Source organism: Anneissia japonica, unplaced genomic scaffold (assembly GCF_011630105.1).
Source record: "Anneissia japonica isolate Jap-2015-1 unplaced genomic scaffold, ASM1163010v1 scaffold287754_len4335492_cov202, whole genome shotgun sequence".
In the NCBI taxonomy this organism is placed as follows: domain Eukaryota; kingdom Metazoa; phylum Echinodermata; class Crinoidea; order Comatulida; family Comatulidae; genus Anneissia; species Anneissia japonica.
Window position 1 is genome coordinate 2,745,974 of NW_022705543.1, and position 24,491 is coordinate 2,770,464.

A 24,491-nucleotide genomic window follows, 5' to 3' on the forward strand; every position below is an offset into this window, starting at 1 on the left:
TTTTTTTGGGTTAATCTTAAGTACCTTTAAATTTATTCTATATTATTTATTTATATTAATCCACTATCCCGTATCCAAAGAGGCTATACAATGGAATACTGTTTTAGCCTGTAGTTTAATGACACATTGAACATTCCATTTCCTATAATCAAATATATACCACCAGCTAACCCTCTTCCGAGAGCTGGGTGGTATGCTGTCGACATACCTGAGGAAGTAAAAGCAACGTCTTGTCAACATCAAATGATGTATTACCGGACACAGGAAATCGGGAATGGACAGTGACATTGGGTGTTGCCTGAAGCTAAAGGACCAATGATAATTGAATATTCGAATGAGTAGGGTGGAGCCAGATCTCCTACATATATCCAGAATATCCAAGGAAACAAGGGAGAACAGAAAAGAAGGAGAAAGACACAGCAGAGAAGAAGGAACACTGAGAGATCCCGATCGGAACTCCAGCACACAGAAGTATAGTCCTATAGTCGGATAGACTTAGGATAAATGTGAATTTTCTTTAGAAAACTGTTGACTGGGAACCTTTCTGAATTAAAAAGGAAGAAGAATTACTACTCTTTTGGTTTCACTATTTTCTTGACTTGGATCAGAAGAACAGTTTGATTTGCTGTAACAAATACCGGTACCAAGTGCAACCAGACGATTGCAAGTGGAAGCGATTTTGGACATCTTCCTGAACTGAACTTTGTTATATCATGGGAACTCGCTGTTTTGCCGTATATTCTGAACTCTATTTTTGTTGGACTTCTTGCATTTATTATTATTTTACAGTACTTTCTACAAGCGTACGCTGCATTGCCGACGGTATTTTGTTAGGTTAGGTTAGGTCCAATTTGTAATCCCCATTGCCCAATAAATCATTATTAAGCATATAACTAGAAAAGGTTCCTCTTGTTTTATTTGTGGCCATATATGTAAACATCTACCGACTGAGCCTGCGCGTAACTGGAACCCGAGCCCCCACGACGAATTAAGTGACGGATTCGCTTTCTTCAAGTAGTGGTCACCCGCTACATATATATAAGCAAAGAAAGTTATATCATGTTTACGATTATTTGTATTATTGTTATTATTATTATTATGAGACTATTATTAGCCTATTATTATTATCATTATTATTATTAATATTAAATTTAGGAAAAACGCCGAAAATTCTACAATTTTTGAGAAAATTTATGTCTGCGTCTGCTTTTTTTCAACTTCTTGCTGAGTTCTCAAACATCCTGAGGTCTTACTTTGTGACCGTACTGGTCCGTGTAAACTCATGTACAATACAGCCAAACTTCTGAACAGAAAGTAGTATAAAGACGAATTTAAGAGCAACAAAAATACATTTAATAGAACCAAACATGTTTCTTCGTATTCAATACGACATCTTCAGTGTAACAAATCAAAAAACCGAATTCAGATATCCTGAGGTTTATATACCTTTGCCTATAACTTATGCACATTAGAGTCAATTCATTCTAAATAGGTATTTGAATACATAGTAGTGTCGTAACTTGTTGGCACGTTAAAGTTACGTAATTCCAATTCTAGTTTCTCAAACAGTCTTAGTAAGGTCAAATGCTTAGTTTAATATCGTAGCTCTAATTTATTCTAAAATAGGTATTTGAATACATAGTAGTGTCGTTACTTGCACGTTAGAGTTACGTAATTCTAATTCTAGTTCAAATGCTTAGTGTAATCTCGTAACTTTGAACTTGTCTGTTAAATTCAGGATTCTTCCATTTAATATGGAGGGATTCTTTGATTTTTAATTGGTACTGTGTATTTGCTTTAAGCAAAATTTGCCAAATTAAAAAAAAAATAAAAAAGAAAATTCGACTAAAATTTTTAGTCTAGGAGTGCCATTTCCGGCCATCTAGAGGTGCCATAATCATAAATGTTCTTACCTTAGCCCAATCATGGTGGGCTGAGGAAATATACACCCTCCACCTGTGAATGTCCCTCTCCAGGCCTCCTCTATTTCAAATTCCTGGATCCGCCAATGGACCTTGGTGTACCGCAAGTAAGAGAGATCATTATGAATCACCCTCATCTGTTTATCACTTGCATATTCATATATGTATTATATGTATACACAATATATATAAAGGGAGATAAATTCATGTTCTGTATACACAAATTATATAAAGGATATATATTTACATTGTATAAATGGAGCAGATTGCTTCGTGCGAGAGGTGATAACGCTGTTTCAGTTTCTAAAGGTAAATGGTACATCTACCTGGCATCACTGGAGCATCTTTGTAATTACTTTGTTCCCACCAAATGGAGAGTTTATGGGAAACAGCAGCATCGTTCATGTGAATTGCTGTGATAAAACTCAATTGTTCGTTAGTTTGATTTTGGAGTCATCATTGGAGATCTTCCTTGGCAGCTGATGCTCTTAATCTTCAAACCAGGGACCTCCTCTCATTTATGTTGTTTGTTGATTTGCTCCATGGCTCTTCACACTCTCAATTTGGTGAGGATTCTGCACCAAGTCTTTTTTCCAAGTTTACAACCTCTTGGTTACTGAAAAGGCAGTCAACAAACTGCTTAATGTACAAAGCTACCTGTAATTGCTTGGACCATCAGTCTACGATCTAAGTTGGTTGGTTCGGGGTGCTGTAACAGAGCTTTTGTAGCATAATGATTAACAGGCCCGTTTCTTCCAAATGGGGGTTTCCTGGGCGTGAGGTACACGGTTGAAGCCCCGGTGGGGTCGGCGAAACCCCAAAAGCAAGGGGATTTTTGTGCTTTATGGGTCTAAATAATGCTATAAAAGCAGATATGTTTGAAAAGGTCTTTGTTTGGGTGGGTCTGCAGTGCATTAGTTGGGTTGGAGGACTTATTTGGGAAATTTGAAGAGGGTGGTTCGCCAGAAAAGAGGGAGGTTTGCTAGAAAAGGGGGTTCTCCCGAACCATAAAACCCCCCCTGGATACGGGCCTGATTAACTGGAATTATCTGTTTCTTGAAAGATGTAGGTATAAGATTCAAACTATCATGATTTACTGTTTTTGTTTGCGAGCTTAATTGTATGGACATTTTGTCTCAGGTTTGCAGGAACAGTACCAGTGTGTCGAATGTTTTTAACTGGTTTTGTTATCGGCACATAACAACTCTTAATTCATTTTACAGAACAAGGTAAACTTTTTTTGTGAATTAAAACTGTGACTCCATGGAGCATGTATAACATGCACCAGAGTACTGCATGCTACAAGCACTGCTGGTGATATTCAGACTGTTGTAGTATTCATCCCATTCAGTCCCTACTAAATTTCATAGGGTTTACATGAGACTGTGTCTTAATAAGCATTGCATTGTTTTGTTAAAGAAGTGTTAGGATATGATCCAGTATGATGCCAAAAATGTCGTAGTACCTAATCTTGTGTCCCCCTCTTGACGAAGCAATTGTTAACAGGAAGATCAGATCTGAGGTGACATTATGGAAAGTATGTGCAACATCAACTTAAAGGCAGATATGTTAACACCATTCAGTTATTGGTTTCTACTACATTGTCTATTACAGATCTCAAGAAGGAAAATTATGTCAAGTAATGGAAAATCTCAACAAACACTGCAAACTGTTAGACCTTTCTTTTCACTCCGATATACTTCTAATTTCGGAGTCCTTTATGAGGTCATTTTTACACACCAGAACCAAACCAAAGGCAGGCCACTACTATAGCGCTGTTGCAGCACCACAAGACCACAAACTTTCTCAGTTAATAATAATAATATTTATTCGGCAGAGTAAAAAGTATACATACAATATTCTTGCCAGGAGTAAGTAATAGGCATAAGCCCAAACAGTAAACTGCTCTTACTCTATCATCAAAAACAAATACAATGACAATACAATATAAATATATACAAAAAAGTAAATTCAAAATAAATTGATTTAACTAAAACAAAATGAAAAACAGATATAATTAATAGTTATTATTAGTATTAATATTTTGAGATCAAGTGTTTTGTGAGCTGGGCTTTAAAGTCCGAAATGGATGTGCATTGTTTAATTTCATTAGGAAGTTGTTCCCATAATCTAGGAAAAATAACAAAAGATGAATTTAAAAATGTATTAGTCTTGGCTTTCCAATGTATTAATCGCCCTTCACACCTTTCACTTGATCTCACAAGATTATTAAACGACAATGGACATTGTCCATGCATTATTTTAAAACCTAACGTTAGTCGATATACTTTAAAAATATCCTCCATGCTTAAAATATTCAAAATTCTTAATCTATATAAATATGACGTGTCCCAATTTCCTTCCTTTCTGTACATAATTATTCTAGTTGCCTTTTTTTGTACCCTTTCTAGTCTATAAATATTTGAAATTTCAGTAGGTGCCCACATGCAGCAACAGTACGTCATAACCGGTAATATTAAAGTTTTATAAAGATTGAGCATAGCCAGCCAAGACATTGCCTTACTACAACAAAACCAAGAAGTCAGCTTGCCTTATTACTAACATAATTCAAATGAGAATGACATGATAACTTATTGTTAATATCAACACCAAGTAGTTTAAATTCATGGACTCTTTCAGTTGTTTCAAAATGTATACTATAGTCCCATGTAAGAGGCTCTTTACACCTAGATAAACTCATAGTTGCACATTTAGATGCATTTAGCGGCAGTTTGTTAACAATAGACCATTCAACAATCCTATTTAAAGAAGGCTGAGATGGTTTTACTCAGCTAAAAACAGTGTTTTGCACCCTGCTGTTAGTTTTAACTCTAAATGTCAAATGGATCATTCTTGACAAAATTTTCAACAAATTATTCAACTGTAGCGGCTTTAAAATATTTTTTATAGCACCGCATCTTCAAGAGTAGGATTTGTGGGTCAAAATGTCAATTTAAGAAACATACATTGGTATGCAAAATGAATTTAATTGAACTTATTTTCTAAATTGAACGCAAGGTCTGAATTTTTAAATTAGAATGCCGCAGCATCACTTTTGTCAGACTGCTAGTGTTTATCTGCAGAAAGTGTAAATCTCGTAGAAGTGATTTGAATGAATAGAGTTGTGTATCAAAGTTATCATGGCACCATCCCACAGAGGGGGGAGCAACAATTTCATATAGGCCTAAATGATTATTATTATTATTATTATTATTATTATTATTATTATTATACAGATAGGCATATATGTCTAGTAATGACATGATTGATGTACAGTACATGCTGTTACACTTAGTATTTGTATGCGATTTTGTATTTTCACTGTTAACACACAAAAAAAGATGACAGTGGCAAAACAGGGAGAACGTTCCCTTCCCTAAATCTGCCCCTGTCCAACATTGTGGCAACCGAGGAACAAAATGTTGTGGCTATGGCAACTAGATGGCCGGAAATGACACTCACAGTCTTAGGCCTAAATTTGAATATACCTTTCCTCTTTTATCTCTATTTTTTAATTTTAATTAATTTTCAAAGAAGTTTGGGGAGGAAGGCCTGGCCCGGGACGGAGTGGTGGGGCAGGGGAAATTAAGGGGCGAAGGTTAAGTGTCAGTGCTCAGTGATTAAGTTAGGGAGATTCAGATGGCAAAATATATTGATATGTAACAATTTTGTGAGTACTTGAGAAAAACTTTTTTTTTACAAAAGAATATCCAGTGGAGATGTGTAGGGGAGCAAGATTTCTGTGATGGGGGTTATTTTTTGTGCTCTTATTTTCTTCCCAATGCATCATTGATCCCATTATATGATATCGATAAAATAAAATGATAAAATAAAATGACTATATATAAATGAATAACGATGATCGAATTGCAATTTTTTTTTGGGTTAAAAACTAATTTTTGGCAGCGGCCATTTTGAAATTCAAAATGGAGGCCCTAGAAGTGAATAAAAAAAAATGGCACCCATTTTTATCTTAATCAGTGAATTTTTTAGATATGTTAGATATGTTTAGACATGTTTGCCAAGAATCTACTCAAAAGATTGACAAAGTTAAAAAATATGACATAAGACAACAGACTATAATCATTAATCACTAAGCACCTGCCCGTTGTGGCTCACGTCCGCATCGCTCTCGATTGAGATATGTGTCTTCGTATGAATGACCATAACTCTGCTGCAATTTCCGAAATCCGGGTTAAAATCTACCTTTTTATATTAGAGGTACATCTAGCGCGAAATCAGCAGACCAGCTTACGGATAATATGGCATTAGTTCGAACTCTCGTACCATGAACATTCACTAGGCGTAATTTTTTACTAGGCGAGTATTTTTACTCGGGAATGCGAGCGAAGGGCGAAGGTCAGGGTCAGATTAGTGATGTGTCTTAAGTAACACTAAACGATTTTACTCCCCAGAAATCATGTGTTATGTTGTAAACAAATAAATAATAATATTCTATAACTTAAGTTTGTTGGTTGTGTTAACTAGATTCGACTCACAACAGCACCTTGATATAGAACATGTACGACTGCAACCTGTATGATATAATATCTTTGACCTTATCATCGTTCAACCTTGTGGTACAACACCATTTTCATAGTTAAACATTACGATTATTTAAATATAGTGAATGTACAAACAATGACTGAACCATGTCCCATATCGTGCATGACACCTGTCAAAAATACTAAATCTTAAGCAGAGTAGGCTACTGCAGCATTTATGATATCGTTTTAGAAATGCAACCGTTGCATGATGTTTGTTATGTACGTAACAATTTGCTATATTAATTGTACAATGTGTAGGCAATACTTTATGCATTTTATGGGGCTAATAATTAACTTCACCGTCAAATAGATTAATACAGTTTTTCTCCTAAACCACAGTAGTGACAAATGGTATAGCATACTGTACTTAACATAATATTTTGTAATCTTTTACTCTACTTTCATTAATTGTATTTTAATGTTATAGAATACCTTCTGCAGTCAGCAATTACTATAGAAGATTCCTATTTCGTGGACGTTATGGATTCAGTTATATCAATTGTGGATAATTACATCGAGGAAGCAATTCCAGTTGATGTGAGCATTTCAAAATCAACTTTTCAAAGATGTTCTCAAACCAGCCATCCCATTATGAGCCATAGAAACGGGAACTGTTCAATTACAGAAAACCTCTTCAAGGAAAATTATGGAAATGTGACCATTCACGGAACATCAAATTATTCTACAGTTACTGTTGCACATAATTATTTCCTTTCTAATAGAGAGAGTGGTGTATTGTCCGTCAAAAGTGAATCCTCAAGAATTTATATAATTGGTAATCAATTTTACTACAATGAGCCATCTACTAGCAACGATGTGATAACAATTATGGAAGGCAACACACACCTTACTGACAATGTGTTTTATTACAACCATGGACGACATCTAATTGTTGTCTTAGGAGACAATGCCTATGGTAACAGACTTATTGAGCGCAACATCATGATCTACAACACAGGACAACGTTCAGACGAAAAATTCACCATATTATTAGATAATATTAACACTAATATTTCTAGAAATTACATAGTAAACGCTGGTAACGAATTTGAAGTGGCACTTACTTCACGCGTGACGTCAACAGTAGACGCTACGAATAATTGGTGGGGTGCAGATGACATCATTCAACTAAAAAGCAGGGTTCGGGATTCAAAGAATGTAATTGGTCATGCGTTCATACAACAAGAACCGTTCTATACTTCACCCTCTGAGTTACCATTTTATAGTTGTAAGTTTTGAATTTTATTTTGTATCAAACCTGTCCTATTGACTGTTTAAAAAAAAAAAAATCACATATGATGCATTTTATTAATGTTTAGTCTATGTCACACATTAACCTATGCATAATCAGACACCAATGCTAGATAATCAATCATCCACCCACGGCGATGACGCAAATAAGACAAATCAGATAAACAATGTCAATAAAAGATTTTTATTCTAATTTACAGCATCATGTCCACCGGCGTATAGCTTAGAAGGATATAAATGTTACAGTTACAAACCAGCATCAGTCGATTATTCAACAGCAACTTCAATTTGCGAAGTAAGTAGTATAATAGTACATTAACAGAGCAAACTTATTAGCTATAGAAGCTGCAGAATAAAAGGGACAGTACTGCAGATGTAGGCTAAGTCGGAAACCTGTGTTTGAGCGTTGAATCGTGAGGATCCTAATATACAGAGCTAGTTTAAGTATATCGCGGCTCTCCTTGTGTTTCATTGTGAGGGCTTACCGTATAGTCTTAAGTTTTGTCTACACTATCAAATTTGATGTGACAAAAAATGTGATGTGCCCATATATGAGTATGATGATGACATCATATCACATACTATCAAAAAAAGTTGATGGTAAATCTTATTTACCATCAAATTTTATGTGACGCTTTTTTGATGAAATTTGATAGTTTAGACAAAGCTTAAGGAAGTTATTTGGTTTCGTGTGAAACATGATACATATGTAATGTACGTAAACGAGCACGGTACAATTTTTTTTAACAGTAGATTTTCTCTAAGTTGGTTCACCACCGACCAATTGAAAAAGTCTTAGGATTGTTGTGGTTTATCCTTGGTGTGTTCACACTAAAAGAAGTGAGAGTATATTCTTCAATTTTTTAAGCAGATCCTCTTCTGTACGTTTCAATTGCAATGTTCCGCTTGTTGTTTCAGGGATTTCCCCCACATGCTTTAAGTTCACATTATATAGGCAGCATAAAATATAATACAGGTCTTATGTTATAAATGTTTTCTTTTATAGTTAGACGGGAACACGATATATCAGCTCGCAGTTTCTTATTGTCGTAATTGCATTTTTCGTAATCGTGGATCGGATGTTGAAGATCTAAAAAGATATTTAATCATGAAAAACGCTGAATATTTTCAAACAAATCGCATCTGGATAAAGACATCAAATAAGGTAGAGCAATCACTCATATTATTAATTTTTACTGAATCGATATTTGATAAAACGATGACGTGTGTCAGTCAAGTTGGACGAAGAAGAAGAAAAAAATTATACAAATTAATGATCATGTTAATAAATAAATTTTGTCTAGTATTTATGCAACTTGGTTATTAATTTCTTTATTCATTTTAGTGTTCATATTTGGAGCTGAACTATGAAAGTGGTGAACATAGTACTGGGACGGCTGATTGCAGCGAGCGATATCCAACTGTCTGCGAACGTGCTACAAGTAAGAAACGTTTCGTGTTGCAGTTTTTATAAATCTGATTGATTTATTCACATCTTCATACTAAAATAATTATCTGTATTTTAATTATTTGTCTGTTATATGCATTTTATATACATTTTATGTAAACTGATATGCGCCATTTATCTTCGAATATAATTTTAGGAAATCGATGTCCTAACAAATGCATGGGTAATGGCGTGTGCCAGTATAGGACATGCATATGTGATCCAGGGTGGTCAGCGAAAGACTGTTCAAAATATATATGCTCCGATGGATGCTCGAATCATGGTACATGTGTGGGACCGAATGTCTGTCGATGTAAGAGTGGTTGGCAGGTGAAAATTTATATATATATAAATGTATATATATATATATTATGTTAAACTTAATAATTTTATTATAATAATTATATTAAGAACAATGTACCCATTATAAATTTACTATCATAAATTTTATGATTTTTACAATTTTTATTTACCAGTTGTATTATATGATTTTGTTCAAAGGGATCAAGCTGTACATCTAGCTACTGTAATCGTTTTAGAGACTGCAGGTCATGTGCTAAATTAGAAGGATGTGGTTGGTGTGATTCAACACTCTCCTGTCTCCCAGGTGCGAGTACAGGACCCGACGCCGGAGTCCAATGTGAAGCATGGTTCCACAATTACTGTTTTACTACTGGAGCGTGTTCCAATAATATAGAGGTATTGTTATATTAATGCAATTATTTATTATGACAATACATCTATAGTATATTGTTCTGATTAATTGAAATATGCTTTTTAAAGCATCATGTGCCGTATGATTATAAATATAATTACAAGTAGAGCACACTTCGCCCACATAATTCTCCCTGTATAAAATTCCCATGCATCTTTTCCATTTTTAAGAAGGAACACAGATTCTTAACCTCAACCGAGCTTTTAACCCGGGACCTTACAAGGAAAACTTCATAACAAACTAGACCATGAACCCGTTTTGATCTATGTGTGATCTGGTAGCCATTGAAAGCCGTCAATTAGTGTTCCTTGGATGATGACAAACTATTCTAGGAAGCTTCATTCTGATCCAATAATCGGTTTTTGAGATACTTACTTATGGGGTGTTTCATTTTAAGCGCCTCCACATCCACACCTCCGAAACTTTAACAAAATTGCATACTTTTTTCTTTGGCAATGACGAACACTTTCAGAAAGGTTTTCAAATGCATTTATCATTTCTTTAGATAGTTAGGTCTTGCAAATTCCATTTAAATAGGCCTAGTCCTCGTATTCACACCCTACTCTATATCATTACCAAAATTTTATTATTTCTATCTTGAAACATGATGAAACATTCTAGAAAGTTTTGTTCAGATCCAGTGATAAGTTTTTAGATATTTAGGTATGGGACGTCAACACTTTAAATGACCCCAAAATTCACACCCAAATTTTGATTGTCACCAAAAGTTAACTTTCAACTTCTTGTTATCAAAGCAAGCGGCACACTTAGACCACATATAGATATCAGAGCAGATCTGAAATCCGGATACCTTTTCCCACAGACCTGAGTTTTGCATGCACACAAATGAAGATAGCTTAAGCTAGAATCTAGCCTGTAAGCACTTGTTAACATAATGAAAGTGATATTTGTATGTTCTAGATACTTAATTGCAAGTTAACTCACTGTGATATGACTCGATCAAGTACTACGACAGGCTCCTGTCAGAGTTGCCGAGATTTGGAACAATGTTTCGTTGAAAAGGTTTGATCTGATTGATGTGATTTATTACATCCAGTACGATATAGTCATCACAAAAAACTATGAAAAAAAAAAGCAAGGAAAACCTCAGGAATTATGTCTACACAAAAGTTAAGTAGGGCGGGGAAGGTAAAAATGAAGTCAAACAAGAATCCGATCATTCTTCACCAGGCCTAGATGTAAACAAATGAGGGCTTCATATTTGAAAAAAAATCTTTTTGAATGTAAGCCCTGGGTTGTTTGAAGTAGTTTATTATATTTATGACCTGTACTTGTTTTAATTTGCAGCCAAGTGGATGTAATGTTTGGAGTCCAGAAATTTGTCCATCAAATTTGGTTAATCCGAACTATGCTGATCCTGAAAGAAAGAATAATATAGAAATTAGTGAAAAGGTTCAAGTAATCAACGTGAGCCAGAACTCTACAAATATTTACATTTGTCCAGTGAAGAGGAACGATGAAGTGTTGTTGATATCAAGCAAGAAACTCGAAATGACAGAAGCTTCTAATATCCTAGTTTCTTGTCAAGCACAAGGAATTTTCCACACAGTTGTGTCAATACAACATCTATGTGAGTAATTATAAAGAATATTTTTATTAAGAATAATGGGTTTAACTGATGTTTATTATTAGCAATTAAATAATATAATTTTTTAATAAATTAACTATGTATCGATTTTATTATATATTTTAATTTTTAAACGTTAATTGTGTCCTTTTTTTCTATATATATTCAGTAGCAAATTCTTATTTAAGATGTCATTTATGTGTTGTATTTTATGTATGTTTTCATTTAAACAAGAGTGGCCGCTCACCGTCCGCGCGTTCCTCCACGCTTAAATAAGGTACAGGCACAAGTTATTATATTGGGGTTTTTTTTATGGAAAAGATAATAAGATAGAAACTTTTAAATAATTAGGATGTTTGTACAAAAAAATATTATGTAGAATGTTCATTTGTACAAAATTAAAATATCTTAAAATTGAAAAATATAAAATTTCTAAAAATTGGGAAAAAAAAATTCCAAGACGCGATTGAAACTGACAACCTTAAGTTCTTTAGAACACATCCTTTACCGACGGCGCCATCCATGTGACATGTAGGGGTAGTGGCAGTAATGTACAGTCGTTGCTGAAACCCCTGTTTTGTTTTGTAGGTGTAGGGGGAACCCTGCGGTCCAACTTGAAAAAAAGGGCGATAAAATGTTTGTTGGAAATCACCTCTAGTTTATGTGTACAAAATTTCCTGCACGTCCGTTGAAAACAGGCGACGCTGGACGCTTTTAAAGTTTTGGTAACAAGAACAAAAACAAGAACAGCAGTGAGGCTCTGGGGTCAGACCCAATTATCGAGACCTAAATTCTGATTCTGGATCGGATTATGCTCAATTTATGGTTTTTGTAATATTAGGCCTGTATAGATTAAATATATTCAAATTGTCAATACATAACCCAAATAGACTAGTGGTATAAACATGCAGAAAAAACTTTTCAAGAGATTGTTTAATTCGTATATAAAGTAAATATTAAAAATAACAACGATTCCTTTTCTAATTATTGACTTTTTAGGGCGGCATAGCGTGATAATGGCGAGTGTGGCGAGACTTGATGAAGTATTTAAGTACGCAAGTTTAAATGATGTTTTAGACGTCATTCTAATTACTGATTATAGCGATTTACCTGAAGAATCATTTTGGAGTGATGCTATCAACACTAAGCTGTCTTATCCTAGCACAGATGTAGTTTTACTTCAAGGTAGTGTAACGTTTCATTGTTAATTTTCAGTTTGCATAAATACGGTTCTTTAAGTTATTGTGAGGCTAATTAATTGCAATATTACATGTTTGAGTTTTGCCAACTCCAAAAACTACACTTTAATAACTTATACTTATAAAATCATAACCTAAACATAATTCTTACTATTAGCCTAATTGAAAAGGTACTTCTATTCAGTTTTTTTTCTCTTTGTTTTATCTACTGTAAATCAAAAGGCGAACTAAATGACATGATATGATATATGATATGATATAACTGAGGCAACGCAGACTAGAGAACCGAAAGGTCCACTGATTAATATCAGATAAGAAAGTATAATACATACTCTAAGTATGAATTCCACCCGCAGAAAAATGTGCCATAAATATCATAAAAATAAATGCTTTTTTTTGCAATGATTGAACATGTATTCTTTTTTTCTTTAAGATGTTCTATTCAACAAGTGCCTTGGAAGTATACATGTGCTAGGAACAAGAAAATACCATTCAACGTTCGTGGTATTGACTTCAGACATTGCAACTTCGTACGATATAGAAGTTGGAGATGTACTCGTCGTGAACTCTACGGGACATTTCATTGAATCTGTTGTCGAAATTGGAGGAGAACCCAATTCTACATTCATAGAAACCAGTATTTTAGACTGTAGTCACGAAGCAATACGAAACAGCGTGTAAGAATGCATATATCTGTATGACATGGTGTATAAGATGGCTTACTAACAAATACGCCATTAGTATGTTAATTACCAATATGAAACATAAGTTTCACTGCGAATAACACTGGTTTTAATTAGATGATGTTTCTAACTAATTTTTTAGAATGCTAACACCGCCCTCTTCAGTCCTTCATGAAAACGCTAATATTATTCTCGGATGCAGTGGTGGAGAAAATAACACAGACGGAATTGTTATAATAGATGGAGACATATCTGAAGAATCGCTACAGATTGATACTTCTACCTTAATTATTGGACGTGAAACAAGTGGCTTGGTCGGGAAGGTCAGTACTTCTTAACAGATAAACAAGGATAGCAATTACACTATCACCGATAAGTATAATCACTAACCATGTGTCTTACATAGAATGGAAGCATATTTTTTGGAATGTCACTTGTAATTGTATTTCATTATAGATATTACATTATGAAGTTCGAGGTAACTATGTATTTATCGAGGTGCTGGTTGCACGTGACCATCAGGAGTTTAGTGAAATCATCTCAAATGAAGGCGACGACGATGGTATCAACAATTACGACTCTCAAGTTGACGTAAGCTTGAATAAACCACTGATATACACTGTAAGAAAGCATTTCTCTACAGAACGAGATTTTATCTTAATGTATTTTCATGTATGTTAATTATAAGGCAATTTTATCTGACAAGTGTCCAACTATGTGTGTGGTACAAAACTATATAGTAATAAAATGTTTAATCAAAAGTACTGTTGAACCTCAATTTTATTTTTTTAGCCGTTTATGTTTTACCAGTGTGCACTTTAATGGCCTCTGGTGTAATCAGTGAGAATTGATCTGTTACGCCACTGGTTACCATTTATTCATTTCTTTCTTTTTATTTATTGTTTATAAATATTTATTAATATAATTATTATTATTATTATTTTATTATTATTATAATATTATTAATATTATTATTATTATTATTATTATTATTATTATTATTATTATTATTATTAGGACGATGACGTTTTATGCGAGATTGACCCACAGTTTCAGTTTAATTCGTCTTTGCGACTAATTTTCTCAACTGACCGTATAAAATACAAACAATTGGATGTAATCTACGAAGGCCCGATAAAGACAGGTCTACATATCAATTGCAGTGCTGGAGTTCCGTAAGTAGCAACAACATAAAGGTATTGTTTCTTACCACAAAAAATAATTATTGTAATATTTTAGCAGTTGAATTATAATAATTTATTGGAATTACCTACTGCCATTTTCTTCTGAATAGATTTGATGATAATGTTGCAAGGCAGTTTGCTGTAAACAGAAGAACTCGAAATTATTACGTGTCATTGGGAGGTTTGAAAATTCCTTTATCCGTCGATTTAAAAGCGAAATATTCCATTATAGCTGGCCTACCAGTGAGTATTCATTATTGCAATAAATCTAAATCAACATTTAGATTTATTGCAATTTATTTATAAATTTAAAAAAATTAGTAGGCAGAAAAGCCTACAGAAAATGCAAAACTGGTGCACTCGGTGAACGTCTTCGCTAATTCACACTCTTGATATTGAAAGGTGAAGGTTTAGTACCAAAATGTCTGAAGTTAAATAGACTATGTGCTTTTTTAAAGTTGAAGAGGATTTGAAGAGGATTTGCATTTACCATGATCTTAGCAATAAGTTTGGCAGCGATCTTAGAAATTCAAAAAACTCGTTGTCACATGTCTTGGTCTACATCAACAAACGCCCATACCAATTTCACACTTTTTCTCATATACAGGCTCCATTGGAAACCAAATTTGGTGTTACTTCTACTGCAGAACTAAATATCGGGTACGGCATCAGGCCCCAAGAAGAGAGACCGGTCGTACTTACACCAATGGTCTGTATATGTATTTATTTTTGCTTAATTATCAGATAGATACGTTTGTACTATTAGTATTACGATGTTAACTAATTTAATCTTCTACGCTCAGAAAATGATTTGCCTAGGGTATAGCAATTGTAATAATGATGATAATTATGACGGATAATACATCAGCTTTCCAGTAAAAACAATAATCATCTTACACAGAAAATGAATATGTGTGTGTATATATGTATGTATATTTATGTATGTATAAAACATATACATATATGTATATATATATATATATAAAACATATATACAGTATATCATATGTATATGTATATTGAATTGAATTGAATTTATTCGATGCTCATATATAAAATATAAAATATAGAAAAACAATATAGGAATTTTTTTACAATAATCAAACACAACGAGCATCTGGAACACACTATAGGCCGGGAATCCAGCCCATTTCCAATGGGGTCCAAATTGCACAATTAAATAGTTATAAAAATTAATACATATTAAAAAGAAAAAGAAAAAAAGCAGCATTTAAAAACCAAGATGCACCCAATTAACTAATAATTTAGATAGAACACAACAGTGCTCAATTGTAATTATTGCAATTGAGCACTATTGCGTTCATACAGTTTTTTGATGTGTATTTTAAATGTAGCCATATTAGTAAATAATTTTAAATTATTTGGGAGAGCATTCCAGTCATTGATAGCCGAAACGAAAAAGGTTGAATGAGATTGATTATTTCCTTTAAGCAGAGGTACAACCAAATTGACTTTACGTTGACGAGTGTTATGTGTATACATTTCAGAAACTCGCGTAAATTGCTCTTTGCAACAGCTATAATAATAATAGCTACAATAAAACAATAATCATATTATATTCATTTTCAGAAAAAAAAAATATATATACATATACGTATGTATATATATATGTGTATATATATATGTGCATACATATATGTATGTATGTATGTATAAATGTATATATATATATAAATGTATATATATATATATACAATATATATATACAGTATATATATATATATATATATATATATACAGTATATATTAGTATATGTATATGTATATGTGTATGTATATGTATAAATACCAAATTTTTCAGGTGTCTGATGGTGTTACAAGTTCATCCAGAGTTATTAAATCAGACCTGTCAAATTATACAAACATCCATATTTCGATTAATGGAACTTTTGCCCCAACGTTAACGGTAACATTCCCAGCCGAGCCTGCTCTGCCATTTTGCTACACCGCATCTCTTCTTCCTGATTGGCTAGCTTCATTTGGTAAGAACCTAATATATACATAGAAAGTATAAACCACAACGTAATGACTCGCCACATCACGGTATGATTTATTTTATTGCTATTTTGTTAACGATATAGAAGATTTTATTACCATTGAAATCGCTATGAAATGTTTTTTAGTTGGTGGTAGTACACACACGATGTGTAGCGAAGTTCCAGATGGAGATGCACCTGTCGGTTTCCAGTTTTCGACCACGTTTGAAATTCGCTCAAATTTGACTATATTTTTGTGCGACGAAATATGTATAGAGGAGGAAAGCCTACCGAATGACATTACACATGCTCTGTTGTTGTACGGTGGTCTTTCTCAGATCTATATGGAAGCCACATACAACCAGCTTTACCCGTCAAAAACATCATACCAGTCCACAAAACCATTTGATTTGGCAGTGAACACAAGGTAACGTTTAACGTTGACATTTTTTCTCTATTATGGTGTCGTGATAAGCATAATGTTTTATCAGAATAAAATAATAAAACTGTATCCATATGTTATAATATTATTGTTTTTGTTATTTTCATTTTCATTGTAATTATTAGGCCTATATTTATTGCATTTTTAAAATTCATTGATATTCATGTTCAATTTCATTTTAATTTCAATGTCGATGAGTTTTCGTTTTTATTAATGTTTTTTTAGTGCTCTTTGACTTCATTATTTTATTTTAATAAATTTGCCATTTACGAAATGCATTGGTTACCGTTTCATATATATAATTCACAAATATAAAAGTTATGTATCCACGATGTTTGGATATCAATATTTCAATAGAGAGTGTAGTGCGCATCCATTCCTCAATGTACCGAACTGTCTTACTGGGCAAACAAGTGAACCCGCCGTCAATGTAAGTATTTTTTTTATAGACCCCAAATATTTATTTTTTTTGTTATGGTTATAATAATTTTAAACAGTTGTTTCTATAGTTTTACTAATAATATAACAAAATACTGTGAACAATTTTTATTGTAATACTTTTTATTTTGTTTGTTAATACAAAATCAATGAAGAAATTAAATCAAGCACAATGCCTATATAAAAATATTCACTGGACACATCGCCAGTGTCTAAGGTCAATATATTTCATGATTTAACTTTCAATTGTAAATTTTAATCGCTATTATCTGCTTAATTTAGGATACTGAAAGCGTAACTTGTCCTGACAGCACCACACGTTTTCAACACGACGCTACAATTCACTGTCCTTGCAACTGTGCCGATGGTACCTTCAGGGAAATGTCGGAAGACGGCTCCTGTCCTGTAGGTTTTGTAGTACCCTACTATAGTAATAATATGCATGTATAAAAGCCAGGAAGTCATCTATGCACTTAATATTGAGAAATTGCTTCTATCATTTTCAAATAAAATACTAATACTTGTTTCTGTAATAATGATTGATTACTATGTAAGTAGTATTTTCAAATAAAATACTAATACTTGTTCCTGTAATAATGATTGATTACTATGTAAGTAATAATCTGTTGATCTTGTCTTATTTATTTCTGTGGGTGTGTGTGTGTGTATGTGGAGTAAGGTGTTTAGAGGAGGTTTGTAAACAGAGTAACTCAAAAACGGTGCACACAATCTTACCGAATCTATATCATGCTGTAAATATTGAACTACTATGTGATAAATCACCACCTCAACCTAATTAAAATAACATGGTGGTCCAGAGATCTTGTTGAATAAGTGATACCATAGTCATACTAATACGTATCCCAATGGTTTCTAATTAAATATATTGTATCAATGAAGGTAATCGGAATGCAGGCCGAGACAGAGTGTCCCTACATGATAAAGTTGCATTATTTAGAACGTTTCTGTTGACAATATTCAAGCAAACATAAATTTATATAGAGCCCTAGGAGACAGTAGTATTGCCAACATTATCCCAGAGGGGGATGGGGGTGGGTTGGGTAGCGGTGGGAGGTATGTCCCTGATGGGAAGGCCGATTTCCTTGCCAATTATAGCCTTAAGTGGGTGAACTTGCATAGTAACCACGACCTTCGCAGAAATCTCGTTATGTCAATACAACTCAAATTATGAAAATTGTAAAAATGAATAGAAAAAGCAAACGCAAAAAGAAAACACATTACCGCAGTATTAAAAATGCAATCACAAGAAGCTGGAAAACCATTATTTTACACCAACCATCTTGTGTAATACATAGATAAAATGTATCAACAAACAAACAAAACAAACGGCACTAATATTTTAAAGATCTAAAGAGTCAGAGAATTTTATTTGTCATTTATAAATGACAAATTTAAGGTGTCAAAAATCAGAAGTAAGTGGGAAAGCGACCTTCAAATTGATTCAATCGACTGGGATTGGTGTTGGAAAAACAAAATATATTTAATGTTACATATGAAAAAGATTGCGCATTTTAATGTTAAGCTTTTACACAGAATATTACCGGAGCGAAATAACTTAAACTATGAAACTTGGCCTCCACAAATCATTGTGAGTATTGTAATCTCTCTCTCAAAAAATGAAAAGCATATGATATTTAAATGCAATGAGATAAAATTTGCTTTTTATATCACCTAATGAAGTGCAGTGGAATAAAAATGTACTTTTTTTCCATTGCAGTTATGATGGACGTAGCAATTTTAACATTCTGTATGTACAAAAGTAAAATGAGGTAGACTTGGTGATTATTCACATATGAGTTGGAACAAGTTATTAGTTGTGGATTTTCAACTAACATTGAAAAAAACAAAAAAGTGGTTGTTAATTGATCTAAAATTGGATAGAGCTTTACGATCCTAATAAATGTTAAGCTTGCATTGCTTATTGTCCCCAATGTCAGTTCATAATTTACATAATAATTAAAACTTTCAGTTAAGATAGCAATAACATTTTAAAAATATATATAAAATTTTAACCATCCATAACAGTACATCACTGTTCCTCTGTATATTTTAATACTGAGCAATGGAATCAATCGATTTTTGAAGATTTTATATAATGTTGATAATCGCTGCTGATTTTTATAATTAAATTGTTTTTTTAATGAAATTAATGTAGCTGTAATTTTATAATGTTTTAATTTAGTTGTGTTTTTTGATATCCACGCAGTGGTGTTATTATTATTATTATTATTATTATTATTATCATTATCATGTATTAAGCCTAATGAATGAAATGATATACCGCACCGTTGGTTCATAAGGAGTACAATGATTTATAAAGAAAACAATAACAAATAGAACAATAAAAAAGAAAGTAGTTGAGGTGGATAAAATCTACACAACAGGGAAAGAGACAGGTACCTCAGATGAAGGTTTGATGCGTGCTTGCTTGGAGTCTATTGATTTTATTTAAGTTTATTGTTTATTGTTAAAAATAACAAAATCCTTAATTTTGAATGAACATTTTGTATATCTGTATATTTTGTTTAATGTATGTGAAAAGTTTATAGGAAATAAAAGTGATGGTTTCATCATGAAAGAGAGAGAGAAAAAAAACAAGTTAAAATTTAAAAAAATTAGAGCCAACTAAAAGGAAAATGACGTTTTATATTTTATATAGTGTTCGTGTCAATGTGCTGACGGCTCCTATGACATAATCGCAGTCGATGGTAGTTGTCCGTGTGAATGCAAATGTCTTGATTGCATGACATCTACTCTTGGTCCTGATGGATGTGAATGTCCAGTGATATATGACATATGTCCGCCCTGTTTAGTAGGTGAAATTCAGGTTTTTGATAAATGTATCTGTCAGTGCGTACCTGTTGATGAATGCGGAATTTTACCTACGTGTGTTGTTGGACGTCGAGGGGATTATTGTAATCAACTGGATTGCCGTCCATGCCAAGGTATGGTGGCATAAATTACTTTTTATAGTAGAGAGTGGGATTTCATAACTGACCCGACTTATTATGACGTAGCAATAATATTTGATGTCAAAAATCTACTGCAGCTAATACGATTTGATATTATAATTGTAATTCTAATAATGTTGTTGAGATATATTACATAATACAGTAATTATATTTTACAAGTATTCACAATATTTCAACATCCATTTTCTTGGGTTAGGTTGTTCTGGTAATGGTATCTGTTCATCGGTTATGGGTACCTGTAGATCTAGATGCCTGTGTAATAGAAATTGGGAAGGCACATGTTGTGAGATAAGGCGACCAGCACGAGCCTCCGGAGACCCACATCTTCTTACCTTAGACGGTAATATTTTGTTTTGTAAACCCTTTTTTTATTAAAGGATACAGGGAAAATATTAAACCTATAGCAATGCTCTGCAAAGAATGGGCCTGAACGTGTATGCCCGAAACACAGTCATGGGTTGTAGCAGACTGACATTTAAAGCTGGAACATAGCGTGAACCATTTTCTACAGCCCGTCCACAATGTAATCTGAGGTATCTAATAAGTCTGGTCGGAAATGAACAGCATGAGGCGCGAACTCCCCACTACTAGGCTGAAAAGTTGAGCAACAGCTGCCTACTTCAAAAACATCATAGAGAGAGAACAAGAAAGATTAGAATTTTCTTTATTTTAAAGATGAGATTTAAAGGGGTGCTTGGGGTTTAAAATTTCTAATAAATTATATATAGAACATAAAGTTTGCACCTTGCTGATAAGAATTTCACAGGTGTTTGGAGTGCGGTAGTGCAGAACGAGGCTGCAAACTAGGTCTCGAAATGCAAGTGGCCATGACATTACACAGTGTATTAACATAGGACAATTCCTAAAATGAACTAATTTTAGAAGGCTCGCATTTGATAACCGCCGAAGAAAACATTCAATTTTATTATAAGTTCATGAATGACAGCATTATAATAATCATCGTGAGTGGATTTCCCGTGCGATTAAAATCATAACGGTACTGGGTTTGGTCTACAGGAGTTCGTGTTTCGAACAGGTCATTCCATTCATAGAAGAAGCCTTTTGATGGAGAAAGTGTACCTATTAGCAAAGGTTTGCCCAGGTCGAAACTAACTCCGGCTATATAAAATTGATTATAAAATTGAAAAATATTAATCTTATTATTGTAGTAGTGATAGATACTATGCACACATTTAAATTATTGTTATTTATTTGTTATGTCATTATATTTACATTTCAACTTAATGTATAATTACTATATTCACGTAGTATCAATTTAAAAAGCATCTAACTTTATAGATATTAGGAAGATGATAGGATACTACGTTACAAGTACTGTTGGTGGAGTCAACAATCACTCCAAAATTACGAACTTATGATGATGGGGTCCTATACCTACATTTATTGATGCAATAGTTAGGATGACAATCAGGCTTGGAAGATAGTATTACCTGTGTAAATTCAGTCACGTTTCTATGTTTTACACAGAATCATTTACATGGTCTGGTATAAAAAATATATAAACCTGTGTGTCTTTGAATGTTATGTTTACACATGTCATGGTTAAGGTGACGGAAATGACTAAAAATAGGATTGGCCTTAAGGTAGATCCTTGGGTGGCACCACACTTGAGGACAGCCGGTGCAGATACTGTTGGTTTAACATGCACAGACTGGTGCAATCGAAACCAAAGAAGAGATATAATACCTAAAACTCACATGTCGTTCAATAAGGACAGAATTATCAAAAGATGTTGAAATATCAAAATGCACAGATGGAAAACAGTTTATCAGTAGTGCTGCTTTAGTACTATGTCCTTTTTTTAGTTATTAGAATACATTTTTTTTTAAATACAGTTAATTACAATTACCTGTTTAATTTAAATATTCAGGCTTTGATTACGACTACTATGGAAATGGTGAGTTTTGGAGCTGTCGAAGCATTGAGAATGATTTTGGGATACAAGCAAGATTTTATGAGAGTCATAAATCATCTTTAACTGGTGGCATTGCAATGAAACTTGGGAAACACGTCATAACGGTTACTACACCAATGAAGGCAGACTTTGAAACATTGCCAACACTGAGGTATAAATCAACTCATATTCTTATAAGACACATCTAATGTGTTTCAGCTATGCCTATCACCAATACTGTAAATATACAATGGTACTCTTCTGCTGCAAGGCAACCATTCTAAAAAATGTTTCAACAAATATTGTACACTAGGTATATTAAAGGAAGAGACCTTTTGTCTTACGTCATCAACTTGTGTTGCTGTTGTTAACAACACCTCAATCAGTGGTGGACTGTGAAGGCAAGCAAGGTATGCAGTGCATACCCTGGCTAAAACAAATAAGAAAATATAGTAGTACAGTTTCTGCGTTTGATTTAGAATTTCTTAGCCACAATCTTCTATATAAACCTTAATTTTTTGAGTGGATTGCTGTAGTTTATTGGAATAAAGTAAAATTCTTCAATGTTTGGCCTACTTTTTTATTTAGGATAAGTCACATTCGGGCCTATCGCATTGTACTCTCAGCTGCTTAGAATTCCTGCATGGCTGGTTTCAATATCAACCAATCATGTATTCAGTGAGTCAATGGAAGTTAGAGCATACCCTCCAACGCTTAAATTTGCTATTGTGACAACCATGTAGTGGCGTCAGAATAGCCAATTTAACCCTGGAATGGAAGCAGTTCTAAAAGTATGTGCGCATGCACTTCTCGCAAATCAGGACCTCCACCAGTTATCTGAAATTGTTGGTACATCACATATTAATTTACCAAATTCACAAGTACTGTACATCGGTTCACTTAATATTTAAGTTCATATTAATCCCTTAAATTATCACTTCCCAATTCCAACTTAATTCACATTACTGCTAATACTTGTTAGCTCCCCTCCTTGATGATACTTTAATTTATCAGGGTAGATTATTCTCAATTGTGGTATTTACTGTAATATTTGACTATTTGTTAGTTGATCTCCTTTTTCTTACCTCATTGTCTAACCACACATCAAATTGTGGTGTGTTAAAGGTACAAACTTAATCTTACATTGGCAGCACAAAAATAACTAAATACGTTAAATTTTGATAATCCTAGTTATGTGTGTGGCGGCATAGACCCTACTTGTCTTCAATCTGTAATTATTATCACAGTCATTACACACTTTGCATTTCCAACTTGAAATTAGGCTGGATGGAGAAATACTGAATATAAGTAGCGAGATGAAACTCCAGTTAGCAAATTCTTCAGTACTCCTTGATGTCCAAATACCACTGAAAAATGACAGTTCTTCAACTAGTCCTACTATGATGCTGGCATTTGAGTACAAATCAGGTAAAAGATAATAACCTATGTTCTGATAATTTTTAGAAAGTTTGAAACCTGGGAAATTGGGTAATGTTTGATACACAGTAAATATCGGACACATGAAGACATTAACCATCCAAATAATTATAGAAAAGAAATGTTACATACATTCCTTGCGTGACTGCAATTAGTGTGATTTTAGAACCATACCAATAATTGTAAAGCTCAGTGGTTTGATAAAACATGTTTCAACTGATTTTTTATGGTCTAATTAACAAATGTTTGCTAATAGCCACATTTTATGTCAGTATTTAAATATGATAATGTGAAAGTTGTTAATACAGAAGGATAGGCCTACACCAAAGAAAAACAATTGTAATTTGTAAAAAAAAAATGTAAAATGTAATTTTTAAAGTGTAATTTTGTAAGTTTTATTTTTAATGTAATTTTGGCAATGTCATAATTATGTTCAATATTCAATATTTACAAAATGGGTTTTTCAAAATGCAAATTAGGCTTGTCTGTTGGAATCGAAGTGCAATTTAGTGAGAAGATAGGAAGACTATACCTTAACACATTGCTCACACCGACCATGAGCTTTGTCGAAAAAACGGAGGGTCTCTGTGGCTTCATGGATGATGATCCGAACAATGATTTTGAAGGTTTGAATAGCGCCCTCTATCATCATAATAACTGTCTCTTATACACATCTAGATGTGTATAAGAGACAGATTTAGGGGGTGTGCAGGCCCCGCCCCCTCTTTTTGAA

The 24,491-nt window shown here is 33.4% G+C and overlaps 1 protein-coding gene across 1 annotated transcript in view; it reads left to right on the forward strand.

The window, feature by feature from the left end:
* LOC117105851 (protein bark beetle-like) overlaps positions 1-24,491 on the forward strand; it is a 38,295-nt gene that overhangs the window by 12,321 nt on the left and 1,483 nt on the right. Inside the window, exons 6-29 of the mRNA XM_033247161.1 lie at positions 6,897-7,697; positions 7,921-8,015; positions 8,727-8,885; positions 9,066-9,162; positions 9,325-9,497; positions 9,669-9,866; positions 10,804-10,905; positions 11,191-11,473; positions 12,470-12,655; positions 13,103-13,346; positions 13,495-13,675; positions 13,809-13,973; positions 14,370-14,527; positions 14,647-14,779; positions 15,144-15,245; positions 16,359-16,539; positions 16,681-16,960; positions 17,333-17,405; positions 17,696-17,818; positions 20,094-20,379; positions 20,603-20,746; positions 22,298-22,493; positions 23,604-23,749; positions 24,238-24,384. Coding sequence (XP_033103052.1) covers positions 6,897-7,697; positions 7,921-8,015; positions 8,727-8,885; positions 9,066-9,162; positions 9,325-9,497; positions 9,669-9,866; positions 10,804-10,905; positions 11,191-11,473; positions 12,470-12,655; positions 13,103-13,346; positions 13,495-13,675; positions 13,809-13,973; positions 14,370-14,527; positions 14,647-14,779; positions 15,144-15,245; positions 16,359-16,539; positions 16,681-16,960; positions 17,333-17,405; positions 17,696-17,818; positions 20,094-20,379; positions 20,603-20,746; positions 22,298-22,493; positions 23,604-23,749; positions 24,238-24,384 — 4,653 coding nt within the window. The remainder of the gene's footprint in view (positions 1-6,896; positions 7,698-7,920; positions 8,016-8,726; positions 8,886-9,065; positions 9,163-9,324; positions 9,498-9,668; positions 9,867-10,803; positions 10,906-11,190; positions 11,474-12,469; positions 12,656-13,102; positions 13,347-13,494; positions 13,676-13,808; positions 13,974-14,369; positions 14,528-14,646; positions 14,780-15,143; positions 15,246-16,358; positions 16,540-16,680; positions 16,961-17,332; positions 17,406-17,695; positions 17,819-20,093; positions 20,380-20,602; positions 20,747-22,297; positions 22,494-23,603; positions 23,750-24,237; positions 24,385-24,491) is intronic.